Source organism: Triticum urartu, chromosome 1, assembly GCF_003073215.2.
Source record: "Triticum urartu cultivar G1812 chromosome 1, Tu2.1, whole genome shotgun sequence".
NCBI classification, from domain to species: Eukaryota; Viridiplantae; Streptophyta; class Magnoliopsida; order Poales; family Poaceae; genus Triticum; species Triticum urartu.
In genome coordinates, this window is record NC_053022.1 from 56641893 (window position 1) to 56668984 (window position 27092).

Sequence of the window (27092 nt, forward strand, 5' to 3'; positions counted from 1 at the left end):
ATCAATACAGTCCTTTTATTCGCAAATGAGATCCATATATACACCGTAAATGCATGATCTGCAACGTGTTTGAAAAATATATGAACTGGCTGTAGGAAATATCGACCTTCTCCAATGAAGTTAATTCCGCCAAATAAGTTCAGATACGAGGAGGATAAGGTTTACATTTGGCACCCGGTTTCTGAAGGTCGCAAAATCTCCTCAGATTGTCAAAACAAATCAATACTCGTTCATGCATGGCGCGTAATTATTCTAGGATATCAATGCGTGCATTTCTGATGGATTTGTTTCACCAATTCATAGTGGATTGAAACCTTGTTCCTCTCACCCCACCTCCTTATTTGCGCCTATAAATACACTCGTCCTGTCGACGGGAGGAGCATACTCGCTGATCACTCTACTGCACACATAAGGCAGTGGTACAATACAACGATAGGACCTAACAAGAAACTAGCCAGTAGTTTTTGTTGTAGAGAAACTAGCTAGTGAACGCCGCCGAGGGACGACGAAGATGGTGGCAAGGGCTAGGGTGCTGCTCATTGCCGCCGTGGTATGGTTTTTGGCAACCACGGCGTGCCAAGCTGCCCAACGGGACTACGCCACCGCGCTCACCAAGTCCCTGCTCTACTTCGAGGCGCAGCGCTCCGGCAGGCTGCCGACAACCCAGCGCGTCCAATGGCGCGGCGACTCGGCCCTCAAGGACGGCGCCGACCACGGCGTAAGCACGTCGGCGATGCATGCATCTATATTACTACGTTGTACGTGTTTGGTTCGTGCAGGATGCTGACATGCTTGATTGATCGACGTGCAGGTGGATCTCACCGGCGGCTACTACGACTCCGGCGACAACGTCAAGTTCGGGTTCCCCATGGCGTTCACGGTGACGATGCTGTCGTGGAGCGTGGTGGAGCACCGGGGCCGGCTGGCCACGGCGGGGGAGCTGGGCCACGCGCTCCAGGCGGTGCAGTGGGGCGCCGACTACCTGGCCAAGGCGCACACCCGCCCCGATGTGCTCTACGTGAATGTCGGCGACGGCCACTCCGACCACGCGTGCTGGGAGCGGCCGGAGGACATGGAGACGCCCCGGAGGTCCTACATGGTGAACGCCACCCACCCGGGCTCTGACGTCGCCGCGGAGACGGCGGCGGCGCTGGCTGCGGCCTCCGTCGCGTTCACGGGGCCGCACGGTGACCCCCGATACGCGTTGACGCTTCTGAAGCACGCGAAACAGGTGCGCATTTTTACTTGCTTACATTCAGAGAGACTGCTGCATGTCTTGAGTTTTGGCACACGTATGCACATTGCATTGCATGCACAGCATACAGATTACACAATGGATTGTCAAAAAACGTGTAGATAAGAAAATAGAGAGCCGCACATATTAATTTGGCCTTTTAATCGCGCAATTATATGCATGCACAGCACAAATTGGGCGGTTTTTGTGGCTACAATTAATTTGAAAATAACGTGCGGGAATTTATTTAGCAAACCATTTCATAGAGTCGTGGTCATATAGTGGCTAAAAATGTATGTCAAATTAATCATTGGTAAAATGTATGTCAAATTAATCAGCTAATTTCTTGAGTCACTTGCTTCTGCAGTTGTTTCAGTTCGCCAAGAACCATCGTGGCCTCTACCAGAACAGCATTCCATCGGCTAGAAGTTTCTACAGAAGCAGCGGCGACGAGGTAGCACATCACTAATTGATGTCACAATAATGAACAAAAACATAGCAGTATTGTAAAGCAAATACTGAGACTTGTATGGAACAGGACGAGCTGCTGTGGGCAGCTGTCTGGCTCTACATCGCCACCGGCCACCAGGAGTACAAGGCCTACATCGCCGGCGCCAACAACGTCGGCGGGGTGCGGCAGTCCTTGGGCTGGGACGACAAGTTCGTCGGAGCCCAGGCACTGGTCGCCAAGGTAAATGTACCAGATGATCCTAATAGGTCTGGTGAAGTGACAACAACGTTTACCTTCAGTAACTGATGATTATGCCGGCCATACTGCAGCTCATCCTCCAAGGGAAGCTACCCAACAACGGCCGCCACGCCGAGATGAGGAGCAACGTGGAGAGCTTCCTCTGCAACGTCCTTCAGCACGGTGACGGCCGCAGCGGGCGGCTCACCCCAGGCGGCATGCTCTACCTGCAGCCCTGGTCTAACCTGCAGGACGTCACGACGGCGATGTTCGTCCTCGTCACGCACGCCGACCACCTGGCGGCAGCGAGCGCTTCCCTGCAGTGCGGCGGCGTGAGGCTGCCGCCGGCGCAGCTCGTCTCGTTCGCACGGTCACAGGTGGACTACATCCTTGGCAAGAACCGAATGAAGATGAGCTACATGGTTGGGGTTGGAAAGAGGTACCCGTTGCAGCCGCACCACCGCGGCGCGTCGCTGCCATCCATTAGGAAATACCCGGGGAAGATCTCCTGCGGCAAGGGAGCCGAGTACTTCCACAGGTCTGCGCCCAACTTGAATGTGATTGACGGCGCCATCGTCGGAGGGCCTGACAACAACGACCATTACGACGATTCTCGGGGAAATTACCAGCAAGGCGAGCCATCGACCTACACTGTCGCGCCCATAGTCGGAGTTCTTGCTAGGCTTCTCCATAACTGATGTTCCTGACTTCCTGTTTTCGTCAAGAGATGTGCAATGTCAATGCCATCCTTGTAATTTAGCCAGATATAACTTTTTTTTGGAAAGGGTGGATTGCCCTCGGTCTATACATCTGGAAGATGCATGCAGCCGTATTATTAAAAATGGTTCGTCGAACACAAAGTCTGGTATCTGAAGTATAACTCACATAAGGAGCACAGAAAAACAAAGATAAAGGAAAAACAAAGCCACAACCGGCTAGATGCAGTGGACATCAAGGACCTATCATATTATGCGACCATCATTCAAACCGATTGAAAATAACCCGTGCTACCATCTCCCATCGATTGCACCCAGTAGCCAAATGCCCCCTTGGAGCCATAGGAGTGAGTAGCAACCAGGTACGGATCCATGCCATAGCTCTGAAGATAACTTGCAAGAAGTTTAGAATATATATTCTATTAAAAATCATATCGTTCCTGCAATTCCATATAGCCCATAGGAGTGCGCATATTCCAATCCGAATATTTGACGCAGTGTCCGATGACACTCCATGTAGCCACGTCCCAAACAACGCTTCTATGCTAGATGGAGGTGTTATATTAAAAGCTATATGGATTGATCGCCAAAGTAAATTTGTGAGAGGGCAATCAATGAATAAATGTTGTATTGTTTCATCCTGAACACAAAAGCAACACCGTGAACTACCTACCATCGTCGCTTTAGTAAGTTATCCTTGGTAAGAATGACATGCTTATGCACAAACCACATGAAAATTTTGATGCACAAAGGCACCTTAACTTTCATTTAGCCAATAAAAGACTTATACCGACAACAATACATGCATTGTTTCCTTCCAAACTTTGAAAACAACTTCAACATCACAATAGTCCAACATGACATTTTATTCCCTTCCAAATTTCGAAAGAAATTTCATCATGTAGATCTTAAGAGATCTTGTTTACACTAAGAGGTAGATGCTTCAAGAGCAGGTAGACATTCCCTTATCACCTCTGCAGCTTGCTCCAGCTCCTTCTCCGACACGATGAGCGCAGGCACAAGCCTCACCACATTGCCTTTCCTGGTCGTCGGCACAAAGACACCCCCATCCAAGCAGGCATCGACTAAAGGAGCAGCCGGTACATCAAGCTCGATGCCAACAATGAGACCAGCCCCCCGGATCTCTCTGACGTGAGGGTGTCCACTCAGCTTAGTTTTGAGCAACCTTTTCCGTGACCAAGGCCACGCCAATGAGAAGACCATTGGCCAGTGGCTTCGCGCCTTCGCCAGGCTCATTATGTTAGGTACTACACCATAAACCTCATGAGCCCAGAGGTAACATGTGCGCCCCACACCACATTGGACCTGCATTTCAGATAGTAGATTAGATGTCTCCACTTTTTAAACTGACAGAAGTTGAACTTCAACGTGCAATCCTAAATCCCTACAATTGAATGAATTGCCGATTTGGGTAGTATTACGATGTGATACGTTTCCAACATATCTATAATTTTTTATTGTTCCATGTTGTTATATTATTAATTTTGGACGTTTTATAATCATTTTATAGTCATTTTATGTCATTTGGTACTAACTTATTGACATAGTGCCAAGTGCAGTTGCTATTTTTTGCATGATTTTACATCGCAGAAAATCAATACCAAACGGAGTCCAAATGCAACGAAACTTTACGGAGATTTTTTATGGACCAGACGACACCTAATGGGCCAAGCTGCGACTGGGGGTGCTCCTAGGAGAGCACAACCCACCAGGGCGCGCCAGGAGGCCCAGGCATGCCCTGGTGGGTTGTGCCCACCTCGGGTGCCCCCCGGACCGCCTCTTTGCTTTATAAATACCCCAATATTCCAGAAAACCTAGGGGAGTCGACAAAAATCAATTCCAGCCACCACAGAGTCTAGAACCACCAGATCCAATCTAGACACCATCATGGAGGGGTTCACCACTTCCATTGGCGCCTCTCCGATGATGCGTGAGTAGTTCTTTGTAGACCTTCTGCCGGGGTTTCTGATCCACTGGCACCTATGGGACCGGCGAACCGGGTCCCTTTTGCTTCGGCGGGGGGCGGAGGTTGCGCAAAGAGCAGATCGAGGCGAAGCAAGCGGGCGGTTGGTCGTGCGAAGAGTAAACCGAGGCGAAGCACGCGAGCGATTTACCCAGGTTCGGGCCGCAAGGATGCATAAAACCCTACTCCTGCTTTGTGGATTGGTATTGATCTCTAGCTCGGGAGCGAGAGCGAGCGTGAGTGTGTGGAAATGCTGAACCTCGCGAGGGCTCTCGAGGTGGCCGACCCCCTCTACGTTGCACACGGGCCTCCTTTTATACTCAAGGGGTTACCGACATAGAGCAACGGGGGCCAAGGGAAAAAATGGAAAGGGTGCCGTGGGTAGGCACAGCTAGGTGCTGTAGTAGGCACAGCTAGCTGCTACAGTGTTATCATACCTAACCCCGATGGCAGGGGACAAGGGCATTAAATGCCCGTCTGTGTCGCCTAGACGGCACCGAAAGGGACCGCTAGGGACGCCACCGTCTTGCCACGATGGTTGTCTTGTCAGCGCCTGCGTGCCACCACACGCCCCTAGCTGCATAGCCTCCCGCCACGTGCGTTCGGGAGGGGCCCCGGAGCGACACGTGGGTGGATGTGCTGGAGCGCGAGCGTGGAGTGGGGGCTTGCCGCGGCAAGCACCTTGCCGCGGCCGTCGACTTGTCGCTTCCGGGAGCTTGTCGCTCACCGGGCCTTGCCGGGGCGCGAAGCGTGCCGCGGCAAGTTCCTTGGAATGCCTCGGACGGCCTTCCCGGCAAGCGCCTCTTGCCGGGGCCTTGGAACGCTTCTGATGGCCTTCCCGGCAAGTTCCTCTTGCCGGGGTCTTGCCTTCTTCCCGGCAAGCTCCTCTTGCCGGGGTCTTGTCTTGAATACTTTGTTCTTGAATGGTCTTCAGAGGGACCACAAGGAATCTTGGCGGTGACCTGGCAGGCCTTGCCGCGGGGGTACTGCGACTGCCCGTGCACAAGTTCGGGGTACAAGGGTACCCCTACTCTAGTACACCGACAGGAGCCCCCGGGCCTGGGCCAGACACGGTGCCGAGCGCTGTTGGGCCAGGCCCAAAACAGTGCATGGGCACGCGCGGCCTAGGTCACGCTGCATATCCCTCCGCTTCCATCGCGCACGCCCGTAACGGCGCGCGTCGAACGCGGCGTCGTGGGTGACGCGGGCGGCGCGCGCTCGTGGGGCTTAGCCCCGCGATCATGCGTCAAGCCATGATGAAGGGGAACGGCCCACGCCCTCTTCTCCAAACGGAGGTAGGCGTGGGGGCGTGGCGCATTTATTGGATGGGGCCAGTGCGCGATTTCCGAAGCGCCCACCCCCCGAGATCACGGGGTAGGGTGAGGCCGCCCCGTCCGTCGCCTCAGTTCTGCATCTCCGCCACGCGGCTCCCATGCATTTGGGATCGCGGACGGCGGGAGCGGGAACCTGGGCCGTTGCGAGCAGAGGGGACGGGTCGGCCCGCCTCCCTGCTCTTCCTGTGCCTTGATTCGCTGAGCGGGGCGGCTGGGCTCCCACTTCGCTCCTTTATAAGGAGCGGGAAGGGAGCACCGAAGCCTGCACTCTCCCGTCTCCTCCTTTCTTTAGCTTCTGCTCCCCTTTCTCTCATTCGCCATGGAGAAAGGGAATCCTGGGCCTTCATCGGTGGCGGCGAGGGTCGCCGCCAGACAGCGCACCCTCCCCTTTTCCTCGCTCGTGGTGGTAGAGCCAGCCGTAAGGGGAAGAGGGAGGGGACGAGGTCGTGGACGAGGTCGAGGACGAGGTCGAGGCCCTCGGGGAAGAGGCGGACGGGGCGACGCGCCAGCTTCGCCCCCGCCGGCGGCTCCTCCCCCCGCGGCGGTCCATATAGGGGACAACCCTTGCGAGTTCTTCGTCAAGCTGCGCCGGGCGCCTCGTCGTCGCCTCCGGCTTCCGGCTCCGTTCGCGGGCGTGATGGAGTTGGACCCGCCCGAGACTCTGAGATTACACATGAGGAACTGTGGGATCAGCGGCACGCGAGTCCGTGTGGCGTTCCCAGCCCCTGGTGTGATGTATCTCGATCGAGGGTGGAAGACGTTCGCCCGCATCCACAGCTTGACGGGGGGACTCACCCTCCATTTTAAGCTGGTGGAGGGCGATCTCCTTTCCGTCAAGGTCTTCGGCACCCGGGCGAAGTGCTGCGTGGACAGCTCCTCCGATAGCGAAGGCTCCTCCTCGAGCGAGAGTGACGAGGAGGAGAGCGGCAGTGATGGTGAGGGTGGCGGGAGGCAGGACGGCGGCTCCGACTAGGTGTCGGGCGCCGTCTCATGCGGCACCGGCGACCCTATCATCCGCGGCGCCGGCTTCTTGAACTCCCCGGGGGCGTCTCCTTGGGCGGCTGGCGTAGGGAGGTCGCGGAAGGGGAAGAGGGCTGGCGACAAGGCCGTCAGGTCGGAGTACGAGGGCGTGGTGCCCTCGACAGCGTGCTGACGTCCTGCCGCCCCTCCTCCGCACCCTTCTCCCGGCGTCGCCATCACCGTTCGGCCCCCGGATGTTCTCTTGGTGTCTTCTGGCACCTGTAGCTCGCCTTGGCGCCCCTTTCCCCTTTTCGCCTGCTTGTTCTACCTCCTGAAGAGAGGGAAAGGAAAAGGATTACGGGCACCTTATCTTTTTAATTGTAAGCCTTCGGGCCTTTAGCTGTATCTTGTAATCCTCCCATTCATGTTTTTCGTCCTCTATGGACTGTACCTGTATGGGATGTTTTTTAATGAAAAGGGGATGTTTGCCGGGTTATTTGCCTCGTGGGTCGAACCCACGCCAAGGAACAAATCCTTGGTATCTCTCGGACAGGCATTCCATTCCTCGACAACAAGCCCTGCCGCCTTCCCACGCCGCTCGACCTTTCTCACGCCTTTGACGGAGGTGGGAACGAGGTGGGCGCGGCCTCCTCGTTTCATCCCTTCTGCTGCCGCGACTACGACCAAACTTGGCCCCGGAAACGCGCTCCAGGGCCTAGAGTCGGGGGAGCACGGCAGTTTCCGAGAAGAAACGGGGTTTCGCATCCCCCAGTCCATAAGAGGATGCATGAAGGGGGATAAAAGACTTATCTGATATTGCAGCCCCCGGCAACTCTGGCTTGCCGGGGGGGACATCTTGGCATTCGCAGCCCCCGGCGTTCTCGCCGGGGCCCAGGTGCCGGCGCGCCTTTCTTCTCCTTTTTGTCTCCAGCTGGCCTGGCCAGGACGTGCGAGCCCTGCGAACGAAGGAAAAGCAAAGGGACGGACTCTCGACCTCTAAGCTAGGGGTTAGCCGCTGTTAGGGACTATCGACCCTAACCAAGGACGAGACTCAGATTCAATCTAGCATGCATGCTATAGCCCCCGGGGTATGCAGCGCTTCATTTTCTGGTGCCAGGGTCTGCGCCTGGCTCTGTACAGAGGTTTACATGCAACAGCGGCAAGACTCGCACAGAGAAGTGGTTGCCGGACGGGGTCCGACAACCGCGCCTTACGAACGAAACTTGCGAAGAGGCTCGATGTCCCAGGAGTTGCTCACTGGCGTGCCATCTTCGGTCTCCAGGCGGACAGCGCCAGGCCTGGTGACTCGTTTCACTCGGTAAGGGCCTTACCACTTCGGCGTCGACTTGTTTGGATCTTGGCCGACTGAACGCGCCAAAGAACAAGGTCGCCTTCCTCGAAGCTTCTGGCACGGGCTGGGAGCGACGGCTCGCACAGCGGCCTGAAGACGATCTTCCTCAAGGAGCAGCGCGTCATCTTGCCGCAGCCGCTCTTGCTCAAGCTCATCATGAGCGAGCACTCGAGGTGACCCGTATACGAGTTCCGTGAGGATATCTGTTTCTGCGCCAGGGTCTGCGCCTGGCTCTGTACAAAGGATTACATGCAGCAGCGGCAAGACTTGCACAGAGAGGTGGTTGCCGGACGGGGTCCGACAACCGCGCCTTAAGGGTAAAACTTGCGAAGATGCTCGATGTTCCAGGAGTTGCTCACTGGAATACCGTCTTCGGTCTCCAGGCGGACAGCGCCAGGCCTGGTGACTCGTCTCACCCGGTAAGGGCCTTCCCACTTCGGCGTCAACTTGTTGGAATTCTTGGCGGACTGAGCGCGCCGAAGAACAAGGTCGCCTTCCTCGAGACTCCTGGCATTGACTCTGCGGCTGTGGTGGCGGCGCAGAGCTTGCTGGTAGCGAGCAGCTCGCACAGCAGCCTGGAGACGATCTTCCTCAAGGAGCAGCGCGTCCTCTTGCCGCAGCCGCTCTTGCTCAAGCTCATCATAAGCGAGCACTCGAGGTGACCCGTATACGAGTTCCGTGGGGGTAACTGCCTCTGCTCCATAGACTAGAGCAAAGGGTGTCTGTCCAGTGGCTCGATTTGGCGTCGTTCTGATCGACCAAAGAACCACCGGTAGCTCCTCGATCCAGTTTCTTCCACACTTGTGCAGCCTGTCGAAAGTTCTGGTCTTGAGCCCGCGCAGCACCTCGGCGTTTGCCCTCTCCGCTTGACCGTTGCTCCTTGGGTGAGCAACAGAGGCGAAGAAGACTTTGGCGCCGAGATCTTGGATGTACTGCATGAAGGCGTGGCTCGTGAACTGTGTACCGTTGTCGGTGATTATCCGGTTAGGGATCCCAAAGCGGCAAACAATCGACCTGAAGAACTTGACGGCTGACTGTGCGGTCACCTTCCTCACTGGTTCCACCTCCGGCCACTTTGTGAACTTGTCGATTGCGACGTACAAGTACTCAAAGCCCCCGACAGCTCGGGGGAAGGGGCCGAGGATGTCGAACCCCCAGACCGAGAAAGGCCAGGATAAAGGGATCGTCTGGAGAGCTTGAGCTGGCTGGTGTATCTGCTTGGAATGGAACTGGCACGCTTCACACTTGGTTACTTGTGCAGTTGCATCCTGGAGGGCTGTTGGCCAGAAGAAACCTTGCCGGAATGCTTTGCCGACGAGTGCTCTTGCGCCAATGTGGTGACCACATATGCCTCCGTGTATCTCTGCCAACAGCTTCTATCCGTCTTCCCGGGGAATGCACCTCAATTTCACACCGTTGAGTCTTCTTCTGTACATCGTCTTGTCAACGAACTGGTACATACTTGACTGCCGGGCTACTCTTTCGGCTTCTTCTTGCTCTTCGGGAAGTTCTCCCGTCTGAAGGAAATGGACAATCTGCTGCGCCCATGTTGGAGCCTGTGGCTCGACAACAAGGAGTAAAGGCAACTCTGCTGCTGTGGGAACGTCCGCTTCTACGGCGAGAAGCTGTGTCTCTGCCGGAGCTTGACGTTCCGCGACAAGCTTGCCGGGAGCTTCAGCTTCAACAGAACAAACCCTAGGGCTTGCCGGAGCATCTGGCTCACCGGCACTCTTGGCGTTGAACTTGGAGGTTGCTGCGGGAATATCTGCTTCGACGGCGAGAAGCTGTGTCTCTGCCGGAGCGTGATATCCCGCGACAAGCTTGCCGAGAGCTTCAGCTTGATCGAAACAAACCCTAGGGCTTGCCGGAGCATCTGGCTCACCAGCGCCTTCGGTGTTGATCTTGGGGACCTTCTTGGCGGCGGCTCCGGGAAGCTCTGCCGGCAGGTAGTCACCAGGAATCAACTTCCTCTTCTTGCTTTGTCCAGTTGATGGTGTTACGGACGGTTGAGTCAGCTTGAGCACAAAGGTCCCTGGTTCCACAGGTAACTTAAGTGCGGCGCACTTTGACAGGCCATCAGCAATGGCGTTCTGAGTTCTCGGAACGTGCTCCATTTGCAGGCCGTCAAAGCGCTCTTCTAGCTTTCTCACTTCGTCGACGTAAGCTTCCATCAACGGACTCTGATAATTCTTGTTTACTTGGCGGATGACAAGCTGTGAGTCACTCCTGACAATGAGCTTCTTAATCCCAAGGTCTGCCGCGATCCTGACACCGGCAAGCAATCCCTCATATTCTGCAGTATTGTTTGTTGCTTGCTCCTTGGGAAAGTGCATCTGGACTATGTACTTGAGGTGCTCTCCGGTGGGCGCGATAAGCAGCACACCAGCGCCGGCGCCTTGCAGCGAGAAAGCACCATCAAAGTACATCAGCCACTCTTTGCTCGCTTCTTTGTCGGGGATGCTCGTCTCCGGGATTTCTTCGTCCGGAGTTGGCGTCCATTCCGCTATGAACTCTGCCAATGCTCTGCTCTGGATAGTTGAAGTGCTTTCAAACTTGAGACCGAAGCTTGACAGTTCCAGTGCCCACTCAACAATCCTGCCTGTCGCTTCAGGATTCTGCAGTATCCTCTTCAGCGGAAAGCGAGTGACCACCGTGATCTCATGTGCTTGGAAGTAATGGCGCAGCTTTCTCGAGGCCATGAGAAGGCCGAAAAGCAGTTTCTGCACACCAGAGTACCTTGACCTAGCCCCCTGCAAGAGGGAACTGACAAAGTAAACTGGGCGCTGCACCGTTTTCTTCCGTATCTCCTCGTGTATCAGCGCGGGTCCATCTTTGTCGGGACCAGAGCTTGTCAGGGAAGCCCCCTGCTTGTCGCTGGATGCGCTTGCCGCGGTTGCTGGCTCATCATCCGCCTCTCTCTCTGCCACTAACGCAGCACTAACCACTTGATTGGTTGCCGCTATGTACAGCAGCAACTTCTCTTGTGGCTTAGGCGCGACAAGTATTGGAGGGGAGGACAGGTATCTCTTCAGGTCTTGCAGCGCAGCCTCCGCGTCCGGAGTCCATTTCATTGGACCTGCCTTTTTCAATAGTTTGAAAAACGGCAGGGCGTGCTCAGCAGACCGAGAGATAAACCTGCTGAGAGCAGCCATGCAACCGGCAAGTTTCTGAACATCTTTGACGCGCTTCGGGGCTTCAATCTGCTCGACGGCCCTGATCTTGTCGGGGTTGGCTTCAATTCCCCGCTGAGACACGAAGAACCCGAGAAGCTTGCCGGAGGGAACTCCGAACACGCACTTCTCTGGGTTGAGCTTGAGGCTGATCTTGCGCAGATTTGCAAAAGTCTCGTCCAAGTCTTGGATCAGGGTTGCTCTGTCCTTGCTCTTGACCACTATATCATCCATGTAGGCTTCCACATTTCTGTGTATTTGTGGCTCAAGAGCAATATGGACTACTCTTGCAAATGTTGAACCGGCATTTTTTAATCCGAAAGGCATTCGTACAAAGCAGTACGTGCCACAAGGAGTAATAAATGCGGTCTTCTCTTCATCCTACTCTGCCATGAAGATCTGATGATACCCGGAGTATGCATCAAGAAATGAAAGCAAATTGCACCCAGCTGTGGAGTCAACAATCTGGTCAATGCGCGGCAAAGGAAATGGGTCTTTGGGACAAGCTTTGTTAACATCGGTGAAATAGATGCAAAGCCTCCATTTCCCGTTCGCCTTGCGCACGACTACAGGATTGGCCAACCACGTGGGATGGAGCACTCCTCTGACGAGGCCTGCTGCTTCTAGTTTCTTGATTTCCTCCGCTATGAATTCTTGGCGCTCCACCGCCTGCTTCCGGACTTTCTGTTTGACGGGCCGCGCATGAGGACAGACGGCAAGGTGGTGCTCAATCACTTTCCTGGGAACACCGGGGATGTCAGACGGTTGCCATGCAAACACGTCGACGTTCGCCCGCAGGAAAGCAACGAGCGCGCTTTCCTATTTAGGGTCAAGCGTGGCACTGATGGTGAAGGTACCACCAGCGCCATCCTCCTTGGCGGACACCTTCTTCGACTCTAGCGGAGCCGCCATCGTCTTCTTGTGCTCACCGGCGGAGCTCGATGGTGCGTCCTCGACGGCAGCGCAGCACTCCGAAGAGGCGCGCTTGCCGGAGTGGGCACCAGAGCTTTTGCCGGACTCGGTCTTCTTGCTGGTGGAGCTCGATGGGGCGTCCTCGACGGCAGCGCAGCACTCCGAAGAGGTGCGCTTGCCGGAGTGGGCACCAGAGACCCTGCCGGACTTGGTCTTCTTGCCGGTGGAGCTCGATGGCGCGTCCTCGACGGCAGCGCAGCACTCCGAAGAGGTGCGCTTGCCGGAGTGGGCACCAGAGTCCCTGCCGGACTTGGTCTTCTTGGTCCCGGGAGCTTCAGCGGCAAGTGAATCGCGGTCTGCCGTGGCTGCTGCTTCCCGGTAGATCTTGTCGGCACAGATAAGAGCGTCCTTCTTGTCGCCGGGGACAGAAATGACGCTTATCGGGCCTGGCATCTTCAGCACGTTATATGCGTAGTGAGAGGCCGCCATGAACTTGGCGAGCGCTGGACGGCCAATTATCCCATTGTAAGGCAACGGGATATCGGCAACGTCGAACGTGACCCTCTCAGTCCTGAAGTTTAACTCGCTGCCGAATGTTACCGGCAGCATGACCTTCCCCTTCGGCTTGCTCCTTCCCGGGTTGATTCCTTGGAACGTGCCGGTCTCTTCGAGCTCGCCATCAGGGATCTGGAGTTTTCGGAGCACAACGGAGGAGATCAGGTTTAAGCCGGCCCCGCTGTTGACTAGCATCTTGGTGACCTTGAGGTTGCGGATGGTTGGTGAAACCAACATCGGCAGACACCCGACCGCGGTTGTGCGATCAGGGTGGTCCTCAATGTCAAAGATGATAGGCGTGCTGGACCACTTCAGAAGCTTGCGCGATTCGGTGGGTGGCTCCGCTGCATTGACTTCCCGCACCCACTGTTTGAGTTGGCGGTGTGAGGTATGCAGGGAAGCACCCCTGTCAACGCACAGGACCTCTGTGGCTTTCTGAAACTCCTGCTCACTGGTTTCAATGTCATCCATGTCTTCATCCTCGCCGTCGTCGTCGTCGTTGTCGCGACCGTGGGGAGGTCTGTCTCCTTGCCGCTGCTTGGCCTTGCCGCGGCGTCCTTCCTGGCCGGTGCGCTTCTGGCCAGGTTTCTCGGCACCCCCTTGGGCTCTCTCTTTGTCGCGCTGCTCGTACTCAGCCCTCTGTTGCTGGACGAGCTGCTCGACCTTCTTGCTGTTCTGGAGGTCATGGCCCTTGGTGCGGTGAATCTTACAGTATCTCTTGCCAGAGTCGTCCCGCTTGTCGGTGACCGCCACGGCCTGACAGTTGGTGCACGCGGCAACTTCCTTGCCGGAGCTACCAACTGTAGCCTTCGTGGCGTCACCTTCATTGCCGGACTGCTCGACGACCAGCACCTCGTTGTTCTGCTTCTTCCTGTTGTTGCGCCGCCGGCTTCTCTTTGCCGGGGCGGCATCCTCACTGTCAGATCCTCCTGCTCCAGTGCTTTCCCCGGGGAATTTCCTCCCCTCCTCAGCGCGTGCACATCTGTCGGCCAGGGCATAAAGCTCGCTGACGTCCCGAATCTTGCACATCGCCAGCTCCTCCCGCATCCTGCGGTTACGCACGTTCTGATGGAACGCGCTGATCACCGCGGCAGGGTGGATATTTGGGATGTTGTGGTGTACATGGCTGAACCTCTGGGTATACTGGCGCAGGGGCTCTCCTTCCTTCTGGACGAGCAGATGAAGATCGCTCTCTTGTCCATGAGGTTTGTGGCCGCCTGTGAAGGCGCCAACAATCTGATGGCATAGCTCAGCCCAGGAGGATATGGAGTTGTCCGGTAAGTGCATGAGCCAGGACCTGACGTTGGGCTTGAGTACCAACGGGAAGTAGTTGGCAAGGATCTTGTCGTCCCGCCCCCCAGCAGCCTGCACCGCAATGGTGTAGATGCTGAGGAACTCCGACGGATGCAACTTGCCGTCGTACTATACGTCGGGCTTGAAGTTCTTCGTACTGGGACACTGGACTTGCCGCAGCTCACGAGTGAACGCAGGGCAACCTACCGGGTACGGCAGGTCGCCTGGTTCCCCTGGCGCATGCATGTCGACAGAGGGCCCAGCGCGCTGGTCTGACTGACGTCGCGCTTCTCTCTGGCGCTCGATGCGTGTACGAGCGTCTTCCCACTGTCGTTCTTGAAGAACTTGTCGTTGGTTGCGAGGAGCTCGCGGATCCGACGACGCGGTGGAGTCGCTGTCGTGGCGGATCCGGTGGGTCGGCGATCTTGGCCTTCGGGGTGGGGAGTGCACAGTAGTTGCACCCCCACCAGTCTTGTCTCCACCGGTTTGCGCCTAGCTGACTCGCTGCGGCTGCAACGTGCTCGGCTGCCGAGGAGTGTCGCCGTTGGCGAAGCCGATGAGACTCTGGATAGTGGTCCTCCAGTCGTCGATCTTGTCCGCCGCTGGAGGGTAGTCTAGGAGCAGCTGAGCTCGCGCCAGAGCTTCCGCTGCAGTGGCGGGCGGCGGTAGCGAACGGTGCGAAGAGCGGGATACGCTCGGACTCCTAACCACGTTACAAGGAGCAGTATCCCGTCCAGGCGACCGTGTCTCGCTCGCGCCGGCTTGTTGACGCGCATGGTGGTCCTGGGCGCTCCGGGGTTCACCAGCTCGATCTTGATCCAGCGAGCGCATGGTACCGTGAGTACCATGGCGCTGCCGGTCCCGCGCCTCCTGGGATGGGCGCGGTGCATGCACGGACGCCGAGGTCTTGGAGGGCGCTCGGTCGTTGTGGGAGCCGGCCACGCCGCCGATGGGCAGCGCAGCCTTGCCCTGGGACCTGGCAGCACCAAGATTTCCCTCATCGATGCGTGCCCTTCCGCCGGCGCCTGCCCCACCGTCCGTTTGCTCCGGCGGTGGGTGGCTCGGCGCGGACGGAGCAGCTGCCTCCGAAACCTTCTTCTTGGCGGCATGTTGATGAAGATGGTGAAGATCGATGAATAAGATGAAGATCTAGCCCGGAAGAACGCCGGATCTGATTCGCACAACTTCGACGCCCCCTACCAGGCGCGCCAGAGATGCCGGGGTTTCTGATCCACGGGCACCTATGGGACCGGCGAACCGGGTCCCTTTTGGTTCGGCGGGGGGCGGAGGTTGCACAAAGAGCAGATCGAGGCGAAGCAAGCGGGAGGTTGGTCGTGCGAAGAGTAAACCGAGGCGAAGCACGCGAGCGATTTACCCAGGTTCGGGCCGCAAGGATGCGTAAAACCCTACTCCTGCTTTGTGGATTGGTATTGATCTCTAGCTCGGGAGCGAGAGCGAGCGTGAGTGTGTGGAAATGCTGAACCTCGCGAGGGCTCTCGAGGTGGCCGACCCCCTCTACGTTGCACACGGGCCTCCTTTTATACTCAAGGGGTTACCGACATAGAGCAACGGGGGCCAAGGGCAAAAATGGAAAGGGTGCCGTGGGTAGGCACAGCTAGGTGCTGTAGTAGGCACAGCTAGCTGCTACAGTGTTATCATACCTAACCCCGATGGCAGGGGACAAGGGCATTAAATGCCCGTCTGTGTCGCCTAGACGGCACCGAAAGGGACCGCTAGGGACGCCACCGTCTTGCCACGATGGTTGTCTTGTCAGCGCCTGCGTGCCACCACACGCCCCTAGCTGCACAGCCTCCCGCCACGTGCGTTCGGGAGGGGCCCCGGAGCGACACGTGGGTGGATGTGCTGGAGCGTGGGCGTGGAGTGGGGGCTTGCCGCGGCAAGCGCCTTGCCGCGGCCGTCGACTTGTCGCTTCCGGGAGCTTGTCGCTCACCGGGCCTTGCCGGGGCGCGAAGCGTGCCGCGGCAAGTTCCTTGGAATGCCTCGGACGGCCTTCCCGGCAAGCGCCTCTTGCTGGGGCCTTGGAACGCTTCTGATGGCCTTCCCGGCAAGTTCCACTTGCCGGGGTCTTGCCTTCTTCCCGGCAAGCTCCTCTTGCCGAGGTCTTGTCTTGAGTACTTTGTTCTTGAATGGTCTTCAGAGGGACCACAAGGAATCTTGGCGGTGACCTGGCAGGCCTTGCCGCGGGGGTAGTGCGACTGCCCGTGCACAAGTTCGGGGTACAAGGGTACCCCTACTCTAGTACACCGACACCTTCGGGTCCGTAGTTAGTAGCTAGATGGCTTCTTCTCTCTCTTTTGATTCTCAATACAATGGTCTCTTGGAGATCCATAGGATGTAACTCTTTTTACGGTGTGTTTGTTGGGATCGGATGAACTTTGAATTTATGATCAGATCTATCTTTTTATATCCATGAAGGTTACTTGAGATTCTTTGCTCTCTTATATGCATGATTGCTTATAGCCTCGTATTTCTTCTCCGATATTTGGGTTTTGTTTGGCCAACTTGATCTATTTATCTTGCATTGGGAAAAGGTGCTTTGTAGTTGGTTCGATCTTACGGTGCTTGATCCCAGTGACAGAAAGGGAACCCTGAGGATGAACTACACCCTCCTCGTCATGGATAGCACAAGCGTGCTCGTGGTACATCAAGATCATGCCAAATCAAGAACACGAGAGAGAGAGAGAGAGAGATCAAACACATAGCTACTAGTACATACCCTCAACCCTGAGGGTGAATGTCACGCCCTCGATGCGGCTATATCTCCCACATGTCGAAGCACGACTTAGAAGCATAACCGCATTGAAAGCAATGTCGCAAGTGAGGTAATCTTCACACAACCCATGTAATACATAAGGGACAGAGGTACATAGTTGGCTTACAATCGCCACTTCACACAATACATGAATAAAGCATTACATCATCCAGATACAATCAAGGTCTGACTACGGAACCAAAATAAAAGAAGACTACCCCAAAAGCTACACAGATCCCCGATCGACCCCAACTGGGATCCACTACTGATCAACTAGAACGAAACAACACAAAGGACAAGATCTTCATCGAGCTCCTCCTGAGCTTGGTTGCGTCATCTGCACGGTAACCTCGGCCCTGCAAGCTGGTTTTGGAAGTATCTGTGAGCCACAGGGACTCAGCAATCTCACACCCTCGCGATCAAGACTATTTAAGCTTACGGGTAAGGTGAAAGGTATGAGGTGGAGCTGCAGCAAGCGACTAGCATATATGGTGGCTAACATACGCAAATGAGAGCGAGAAGAGAAGGCAAAGCGCGGTCGATAAAAGTATGATCAAGAAGTGATCCTAGAACAACCTACGTCAAGCATAACTCCAACACCGTGTTCACTTCCCGGACTCTGCCAGAAAGAGACCATCACGGTTACACACGCGGTTGATGCATTTTAATTAAGGTCAACTTCAGGTTTTCTACAACCGGACGTTAACAAATTCCCATCTGCCCATAACCGCGGGCACGGCTTTCGAAAGTTCAAAACCCTGCAGGGGTGTCCCAACTTAGCCCATCACAAGCTCTCACGGTCAACGAAGGATATTCCTTCTAGCTAGAAGACCCGATCAGACTCGGAATCCCGATTACAAGACATCCTCGACAATGGTAAAACAAGTCCAGCAAGACCACCCGATGCGCCGACATCCCGATAGGAGCTGCACATATCTCGTTCTCAGGGCAACACCGGATAAGCAATCCGTACAACTAAAACCAGCCCTCGAGTTTCCCCGAGGTGGCGCTGCAAGGGGCTCTAGTTTGGACCAACACTTAGACAAGCACTGGCCCGGGGAGTTTAAAATAAAGATGACCATTAGGCTGGCCTAACCCAAGGGAAAAAAAGCTAGGTGGCAAATGGTAAAACCAATGTTGGGCCTTGCTGGAGGAGTTTTATTCAAAGCGAACTGTCAAGGGGTTCCCATTATAACCCAACCGCGTAAGGAACGCAAAATCCGGGAACATAACACCGATATGATGGAAACTAGGGCGGCAAGAGTGGAACAAAACACTAAGCATAAGGCCGAGCCTTCCACCCTTTACCAAGTATATAGATGCATTAATTAAATAAGATATATTGTGATATCCCAACAAGTAAACATGTTCCAACAAGGAACAACATCTCCATGTTCCAACAAGGAACAAACTTCAATCTTCACCTACAACTAACAACGCTATAAGAGGGGCTGAGCAAAGCGGTAACATAGCCAAACAACGGTTTGCTAGGACAAGGTGGGTTAGAGGCTTGGTTCAACAATATGGGAGGCACGATAAGCAAGTGGTAGGTATCGCGGCATAGGCATAGAAAAAGAGCGAGCAACTAGCAAGCAAAGATAGAAGTGATTTCGAGGGTATGGTCATCTTGCCTGAGATCCCGCAAGGAAGAAGAACGAGTCCATGAAGAAGACAAACGGACGTAGTCGAACGGATCCTCACAAACGCAATGTTATCGGACCCAACCCGAAGAGGCAACACCGGAAAGAAGCACACAACATAGTAAACAACCAACACATGAACATGGCATGAAACCAACACATGAACATGGCATGATGCACAACTAAGTATGATGCATGTCCGGTTTAATGATAGATGGCATGTCAAAGTGCACAAGCAATCCTACAAATTAAGTGGAGCTCAATATGCATCGGGATGCATATTGACAAAACACCACATCAATTATTTAGTTCTCTCCCGTTTAAGTACTCAACAATATTAAATGTTGGTTAACATGGCAAGAGGTGAAGCATAACAAAACTATACCCATTAAACAGTTTAAATGGGGCCGGATATAACAAACAACAAATCCGGTAAATCCCCATATGCATTAGTAATTTATTGCAACAACAATTTAAACATTTTAATTGTTGTTATCATGATGCGGATGACATGAACAAGTTTATGCAATTTTTATTAAAAGTTGACAAGAGCATTATAAGGCATTTGTCACCGTGGTGGAAGGGAAAAGGGTGCCATGGCAACGATAACGAAAACGGTGCCACGGCAGCGTTCCAGTTCCGGTAACTCGATTGAGATACCGATGCAAAGGAGAAGTGTGCAGATGCATGCAAAAAATGGTGGGGCGCTCCCGGATTCCGGGTGTCCCATGGATTAGTGGCATGGAAAACGAGTGACAATACGGACATGGTGCAGAAAAAGGGTGCATCTCATCCAACATGCATTCATGCGTTCACGGGCGTCGTCTCGGGGTTATACCTTTGAAGCGTGCGTTTTCGAAGTGTATCGAGTCGGCGTAGAGGAAGTAGTGGAAGTAGTCGTTCTCTCATGCTCAAGGGTCGACGGTAGAGGTTCTCGCGATCTCGGCGATGGTAGTGGTACATGTTTATCGGTAGTCAAACATGACGATCCGGAGAGGGTACTTGGCAACATGCACGTCGTCGGTAGTTGTACACAATCGTTGTCGGACTTGACGGGTTTGAGGTCTCCGGGTGTAGTGGTACTTGGCGTCCCATCGTGTAGTCGTTTGTCGTAGTCGGACTTGACAAAATGCACACCGGCTATAGTTGTACACGATTCGTAGACGTTCGGGTCTCCCGTAGGGGTACTCGTTACATCTCCAGGTGTAGTGGTACTTGTCATAATCCGAAACGGTCTTGGAAATCTTGACAGATCCAAGTGACACCAGGCATACGTCCATGGTAGTCTTTGGACTTGGGCTCCGGGTAGATGACTTGAGGGTCTCAGTCAGGAGCACTTGTGGCAAAGAAGTGCCCATGAACGAGACGATGCAGCACGAACAGGAGGCGGATGTCACGTTCGGCGAGCGGCGGGGCTCCCTGGTCGGAGTCGGTAGGGACAGCACGAGGCGGTGACGAAGGGGAGGTCGCAGGGAGAGCTGCTGGAGGTGGATGCAGAGGGTCGAACAGGAACGTGGCGGCGCAGCAGCAGCTAGCGAGGCATGGGGGCCTTGCGTGGCGCCGGAGACGGAATGGGTGGAACCGAGGTTCCCCGGCAGCAGGGACAGCGTCTAGTGATGCGAAGCCCGGGAGGCTCGATGCAGGACGCGGGAGGAGGCTAGAAGGTGCGGCGGCGGCTTGCTGGACTTGGACGCGATGGCGCAGTAGCAGAAAAGCTTCGGTGGAGAAAGCGGAGCGCTCGTGCTGCTCGGAATTGAGCCTTTGCTCTCCCGAGCAAGGAGGCAGCGATGGTGGTGGATCGCTCTGGCGAGACGGGGACGCGGGGGAAGGAGTAGAGCACGGCAGGGTAGGTCGGGTCGCCAGCGCGACAGGGCAAGTCGGTTCACCGACGCGGGCGCCATGGCCGAGGCGGGAGGCAGCGGTGAGGTCTTGCGACGTTCATGGCGGGGCAAGGCAGGGAACGTGAGGGGAGGAGGCTGCTGGAGGCGGCCGATGCTCGAAGAGAGGAGATCGGAGGATGAGAGGGAGAGGGATCGAGCGAGGCAGCACTCTCCCTCTCCTTGGCGATGCGTGAGTCGGTGCGAGGGAGGAGAACGAGGGAAGGGAGTGGGGATCGAGAGAAAGAGGTAGCGATCGGTTAGGGTTAGAGCAGTGGGCTGCGGGATGGCCTTGGGCCAAATGGGCCTAGGCGCAGATGGCTGGGAGGTCCAGCTGGGCTGACTTCCACCCCCCACTCTCTCTCGCATATTACTTTAGTAGAAAAGACCAAAAAAGAGAGGAAAAGAAAGAGAGGTTTAGGAAAAGATTTTGGACAAGGGATAATTTTCGCGAACTCACAAAAATACGCTTGTTCCGAGAAAATAGAGAAGGCCAAGATTGGAAGATGTAAATTCAAACTCATTTGAATTTAATTCAAATGGGTTTGAACTAGGCCTAGGTTCTGGGAGTTTCCAAAAATGTTGAGAATTTTGGTAGAGCTCCAGAAAATGATGAAAGAATAAATGGCAAGGTTCGAGGTCAAGCAGCGAGATAACAAAGGCATGGGGAAATTTGCAAGTGTGTTTTAGGTGATTCCATAAGAATGGATATTTTATAATAGCTCCACTAATATCAGGAGGATATATTAAAGAGAAGTCATCCTTCCCTCGATTTAAATGGATCGAATCCACACAAAATTATTTAGTTGAGATGCAAAAAGATTTATGACATGATGCAAAGATGAATGCAACAAAACTCACACGACGAAAACCGAAAACCCTGGAAGGCATCTGAAGCTCCGCCTTGGGGCGTCACAACCGGCCTTGGGGCGTCACAACACTCCACCACTATGAGAGGATCTCGTCCCGAGATCTAGAATGGCACCGGAGGGAAAACAGAAGAGAAAGAGAAGAGGTAAAACTAAGTTGCTTCTTTGACAAATGAGTGAAACCAAGAAACCTTGAAAAGTTGAACAAATTGAAAGAAAGAATACAACGGAGATGAACGAAATTGAAAACACACCGCTAGAAAAGACGAACAAGGGAGAACAGCTTCGAACAACACTCCAGTTAAATGGATAAGCATGAAAAAACATGATCTTTGACAAAACGAGATGATGGGTGAAAAGAACAACATCGCAATGCCTCCGGAAGAGAGAAATATAAGCTAGATCATTGAAATAAAAGAATGGAGAAGAAAAGCCAACTTCTGTCACAAAAGAGTTTGAAAAGGCATCCTTAGGAGAAGGGTCGAACGGAGTTGTTGGGAAAACCAACAACGAAAAGAGTAAGCTTGTAGTGGGCTTATGGAAAACATCTCAAAACCAAGAGGTGAAAATCTGCCACTAACGGAAACGATATATTGGACTGATAACAACAAGGAGATGAGAAACTTATCTCACCGATAGGATAAATGAAGAACATGGATCATTTATAAGCACCATAACTAGCAACAATCCTTAGGGAAGGCTATAGGTGAAACATGACACAAGATAACTCCAACGAAGAGATTGGTGGATTTAAAATACCTCATTCTTAACAACATGTGAATCATGAAACATGAACTCAAGTTATCAAGAATGACATAATACCACCTCCAATGATACGGAAGAAAGAATTGCACTCCGGATAGCAAGAAGAAGAATGCTTGAGCTCCTCTAAAAAGAATCTTGATGAACACTTCGAGAAGGAATTAAATCCTTGATGAACCATCACGTAGAACCTTCATGAAGAACTCCGGTAAACGAAAATGAAGAGAAGTTGGAAACACAAGGTGAAACTTTGTAATGATTTAGATGGATCTCTGTGATAATTAGAGCTTGGAACTCCGGGAAAAAAGAGGAGATGAAAACAATTGAAAACCGAGAGCTTGATGAGCCTCCGGAATAAGGAATTAAATCACTTGGATGAAACAAGAATAAGAATTACATTATGCTTATCCTTCACCAAATTAAATTGATGACAATCAACGGATTTGGCATATTACTTATTCTCGTAGAAAAGATTAAGAGAGTATAACATCAGACTTGGGAAGGTCTTCAACGAAACACCGGTAGGATTGAAACAACGAATGAATTTTTATGATAACGAAAGAAGAAGAATCTTGATCAAACCACCGTAAGAATTAAAAATGAACGAAGTAAAGACAAAGAAACACCGGGAAGAATTATGAAATGAACGAAGATACTTGTGAGGATGTAGATCCATGAGAACGAAGAGATTACGAGCTGATTAAAGAATATTGAATGATGCACCGGTGAGATTTGGGGAACGAGAGCTGAAAACTGAGAATGAATAAACCTGAATTGAAGGACTCTGGATAAAAAAACCGAGAAGACACTTGAATTGTTCCGGATAGATGAGAAGAATTGCCACAATCAAAACAATTATGAGAGGATGGCCTCGAACTAGAACCACGAATCTCTGAGAGAACGGATAAGATATGAAGGTAAAGCTCTTCTTCGGTCTTCAAATGTTGAGAGTGACGACGAGAAACATCACCGTGAATTGTTAAGATACTCTGGAATGAAAAATGGAAAGGCTGAGTCAACGGTGAAAAGAATTTGAAAAATCTTGGAGAAAGACATTTGACTGATGACAATTCATTCTCACGTCAAACTTTAAGAATATGAGGATAGCTCCGGGAAAATAAGAAGAGTGAAGTAAGATCCTGGAAAAAGACATGTGGGTTAGGGCCCACTGAGAAGAAACACCGTTGAAATGATTTAAAAGAGAGGATTGCACCGGTTGAATTAAATGACTTGAATGAGAGAACATCCTCGAAAGATCTTGAATGAATGCAGAGTGGAAAACACGAATCTTCGAGACATCTTGAGCACTCCAGAACAATTGAATAGTGAGATGTGAAAGATTAAGAGTTGCAACAGCATGGGAAAACATTTGAAACGAGGAAAGGGATATGATCGACGAAGCTTGACTTGAAACCACCGGAGATGAAAAGAATGAAGAATGACGAACTTGAAGCTCCATTAGAATCTTCATGAGAATCACCGGATAAGAACATTGATGAAAAGGAATAGAGAGGCTTCCCATGAACAAAATGATACTTGAATAAGAAATCGGAGTCCTTGAAGAGAAGGGTGGGAGGGAGGGAGAACAAAGGCAACTTGGAGACGGATGAAACAGACACCGTTCAGAAGAAACTGATACTTGATCTTGCGAATGTTGAAATGATCGACTTTGCTTTAAGAGAAAACACACCGGTTAAAAAGGATTGACAAAAACAATCTTGATGAACATGAAGGATTTGTATTCACATCGGAGTATGAGAACACCACTATGAGAAAGGTATGGAATCAACATTTGACTTCGAAGCAACTCGAATACCACATCTCAAAACAAAACAAGGATTGGCTGGCAGAATAAGACAGAACAAACATATGATAGAGATTTCGTCCGAAGTTTTCGTGGTGGGGCCTACACGGGCTCGATCGTACAGGACCATCATGTACAAGGCAGTGCACATGACATACGAAGCATCCCCGAGTCGGCATAGCCAAGGACTCTTTAAGACACAACGAGACCAATGTAAAACCAACTGTGGATAGGTGGACCACTAGACGTCGAACCCCAATTTCATATCATACATCTGTCGGAAAGATATCCCAAGAGCTACTTGAATTCCCACTTATAAACTCCCGAAATTTTCCGGTTATGCAATCAGGTGTTGGGGATACAGGGGAAGCATAATATCTCACCCAAAACTAACAAATCCTACATCCAGCTGTATCCATCCTTCAACACATAACCAAGAAACCTTCGGAAATCATCTACCTCAACCTTCGAAAAGCATCCGTTATATGAGTTATGGCGATACTCCCGAACTCCTGCCCCAGTACTGGGTGGCGTCGAGGTTATCTCACCAACAACTGCATAAAAGAGATTTTCGATGTTGGCGAACTAAACTCAGGTATTCCAGAACTGCCACGATAAAATTGTGACGACAACACCTCGGAGCTCAACTCCCCGGGACACCGCCACAACCCCTAAATGTCAGGAGGCACCAAGAACAATGTTCTCGTCACAAAACCATCGGGACGATTCCAAAATACCTGCGTGATCCTAAAAATTTTTTTAGTGAAAATTTGAGAACAGAAGAGTCAAAACTCTACGTCAGGATTCCTTACCAGAGCGACGAAGGGACTGGGGATTAAAAAGAATTCCTAAACTCTCCAACATATACTTCCTAATGACTTAAAACTTTTTTCCAGATTCAACAACGGCAGCTAATTCGATCAAGCAGTGGGGCTCCTAAGGTCGGGGAAGGCTCTGATACCAACTTGTCACGCCCTCGATGCGGCTATATCTCCCATGTGTCGAAGCACGACTTAGAGGCATAACCGCATTGAAAGCAATGTCGCAAGTGAGGTAATCTTCACACAACCCATGTCATACATAAGGGACAGAGGTACATAGTTGGCTTACAATCGCCACTTCACACAATACATGAATAAAGCATTACATCATCCAGATACAATCAAGGTCCGACTACAGAACCAAAATAAAAGAAGACTACCCCAAAAGCTACACAGATCCCCGATCGACCCCAACTGGGCTGCACTACTGATCAACTAGAACGAAACAACACAAAGGACAAGATCTTCATCGAGCTTCTCCTGAGCTTGGTTGCGTCATCTGCACGGTAACCTCGGCACCTGCAAGCTGGTTTTGGAAGTATCTGTGAGCCACAGGGACTCAGCAATCTCACACCCTCGCAGTCAAGACTATTTAAGCTTATGGGTAAGGTGAAAGGTATGAGGTGGAGCTGCAGTAAGTGACTAGCATATATGGTGGCTAACATACGCAAATGAGAGCGAGAAGAGAAGGCAAAACGCGGTCGATAAAAGTATGATCAAGAAGTGATCCTAGAACAACCTACGTCAAGCATAACTCCAACACCGTGTTCACTTCCCGGACTCCGCTGGAAAGAGACCATCACGGTTACACACGCGGTTGATGCATTTTAATTAAGGTCAACTTCAGGTTTTCTACAACCGACGTTAACAAATTCCCATCTGCCCATAACCGCGGGCACGGCTTTCAAAAGTTCAAAACCCTGCAGGGGTGTCCCAACTTAGCCCATCACAAGCTCTCACGGTCAACGAAGGATATTCCTTCTAGTGGGAAGACCCGATCAGACTCGGAATCCCGGTTACAAGACATCCTCGGCAATGGTAAAACAAGTCCAGCAAGACCACCCGATGCGCCGACATCCCGATAGGAGCTGCACATATCTCGTTCTCAGGGAAACACCGGATAAGCAATCCGTACAACTAAAACCAGCCCTCGAGTTTCCCCGAGGTGGCGCTGCAAGGGGCTCTAGTTTGGACCAACACTTAGACAAGCACTGGCCCGGGGGGTTTAAAATAAAGATGACCCTTGGGCTGGCCTAACCCAAGGGAAAAAAAGCTAGGTGGCAAATGGTAAAACCAATGTTGGGCCTTGCTGGAGGAGTTTTATTCAAAGCGAACTGTCAAGGGGTTCCCATTATAACCCAACCACGTAAGGAACACAAAATCCGGGAACATAACACCGATATGACGGAAACTACGGCGGCAAGAGTGGAACAAAACACTAGGCATAAGGCCGAGCCTTCCACCCTTTACCAAGTATATAGATGCATTAATTAAATAAGATATAATATGATATCCCAACAAGTAAACATGTTCCAACAAGGAACAACATCTCCATGTTCCAACAAGGAACAAACTTCAATCTTCACCTACAACTAACAACGCTATAAGAGGGGCTGAGCAAAGCGGTAACATAGCCAAACAACGGTTTGCTAGGACAAGGTGGGTTAGAGGCTTGGTTCAACAATATGGGAGGCACGATAAGCAAGTGGTAGGTATCGCGGCATAGGCATAGCAAAGAGCGAGCATCTAGCAAGCAAAGATAGAAGTGATTTCGAGGGTATGGTCATCTTGCCTGAAATCCCGCAAGGAAGAAGAACGATTCCATGAAGAAGACAAACGAACGTAGACGAACGAATCCTCACAAACGCAATGTTATCGGAACCAACCCGAAGAAGCAACACCGGAAAGGAGCAAACAACATAGTAAACAACCAACACATGACCATGGCATGATGCACCACCAGTATGATGCATGTCCGGTTTAAAGAAGCATGGCATGGCAAAGTGCACAAACAATCCTACAAATTAAGTGGAGCTCATTATTCAACGGAGTAGCATATTGAAGAAAACACCACATGACTTATTTAGTTCTCTCTCGGTTAGGTACTCAACAATATTAAATGTTGGTTAACAATGCAAGAGGTGAATCATAAAGGAATTATCTATCTCAACAATTTTAAATTGGGCCGGATATAACAAACAACAAATCCGGTAAATCCCCATATGCCTTAGTAATTTATTGCAACAACAATTTAAACATTTTAATTGTTGTTATCATGATGCGGATGACATGAACAAGTTTATGCAATTTTTATTAAAAGTTGACAAGAGCATTATGAAGCATTTGTCA

General features: G+C 52.2%; 1 protein-coding gene across 1 annotated transcript; it reads left to right on the forward strand.

Annotated features, from left to right (window-relative positions):
- Window positions 1-396: 396 nt before the first annotated feature.
- On the forward strand, window positions 397-2768 carry LOC125555681 (endoglucanase 14-like). Its single transcript, XM_048718575.1, has 5 exons — window positions 397-718; window positions 812-1231; window positions 1602-1688; window positions 1773-1925; window positions 2015-2768. The coding sequence occupies exons 1-5, from the start codon at window positions 512-514 to the stop codon at window positions 2618-2620; spliced, it is 1473 nt and encodes a 490-aa protein (XP_048574532.1). The 5' UTR covers window positions 397-511; the 3' UTR covers window positions 2621-2768.
- The last annotated feature ends 24324 nt before the right edge of the window (window positions 2769-27092 follow it).

What these genes read in the sequence shown, in the direction of transcription:
- LOC125555681 (XM_048718575.1), top strand. Translation starts at nt 512, where the DNA reads ATGGTGGCAAGGGCTAGGGTGCTGCTCATTGCCGCCGTGGTATGGTTT. An exon ending in AGGACGGCGCCGACCACGGC is followed by an intron (nt 719 to 811) that starts GTAAGCACGTCG and finishes ATCGACGTGCAG; the next exon opens with GTGGATCTCACCGGCGGCTA. An exon ending in ACAGAAGCAGCGGCGACGAG is followed by an intron (nt 1,689 to 1,772) that starts GTAGCACATCAC and finishes TGTATGGAACAG; the next exon opens with GACGAGCTGCTGTGGGCAGC.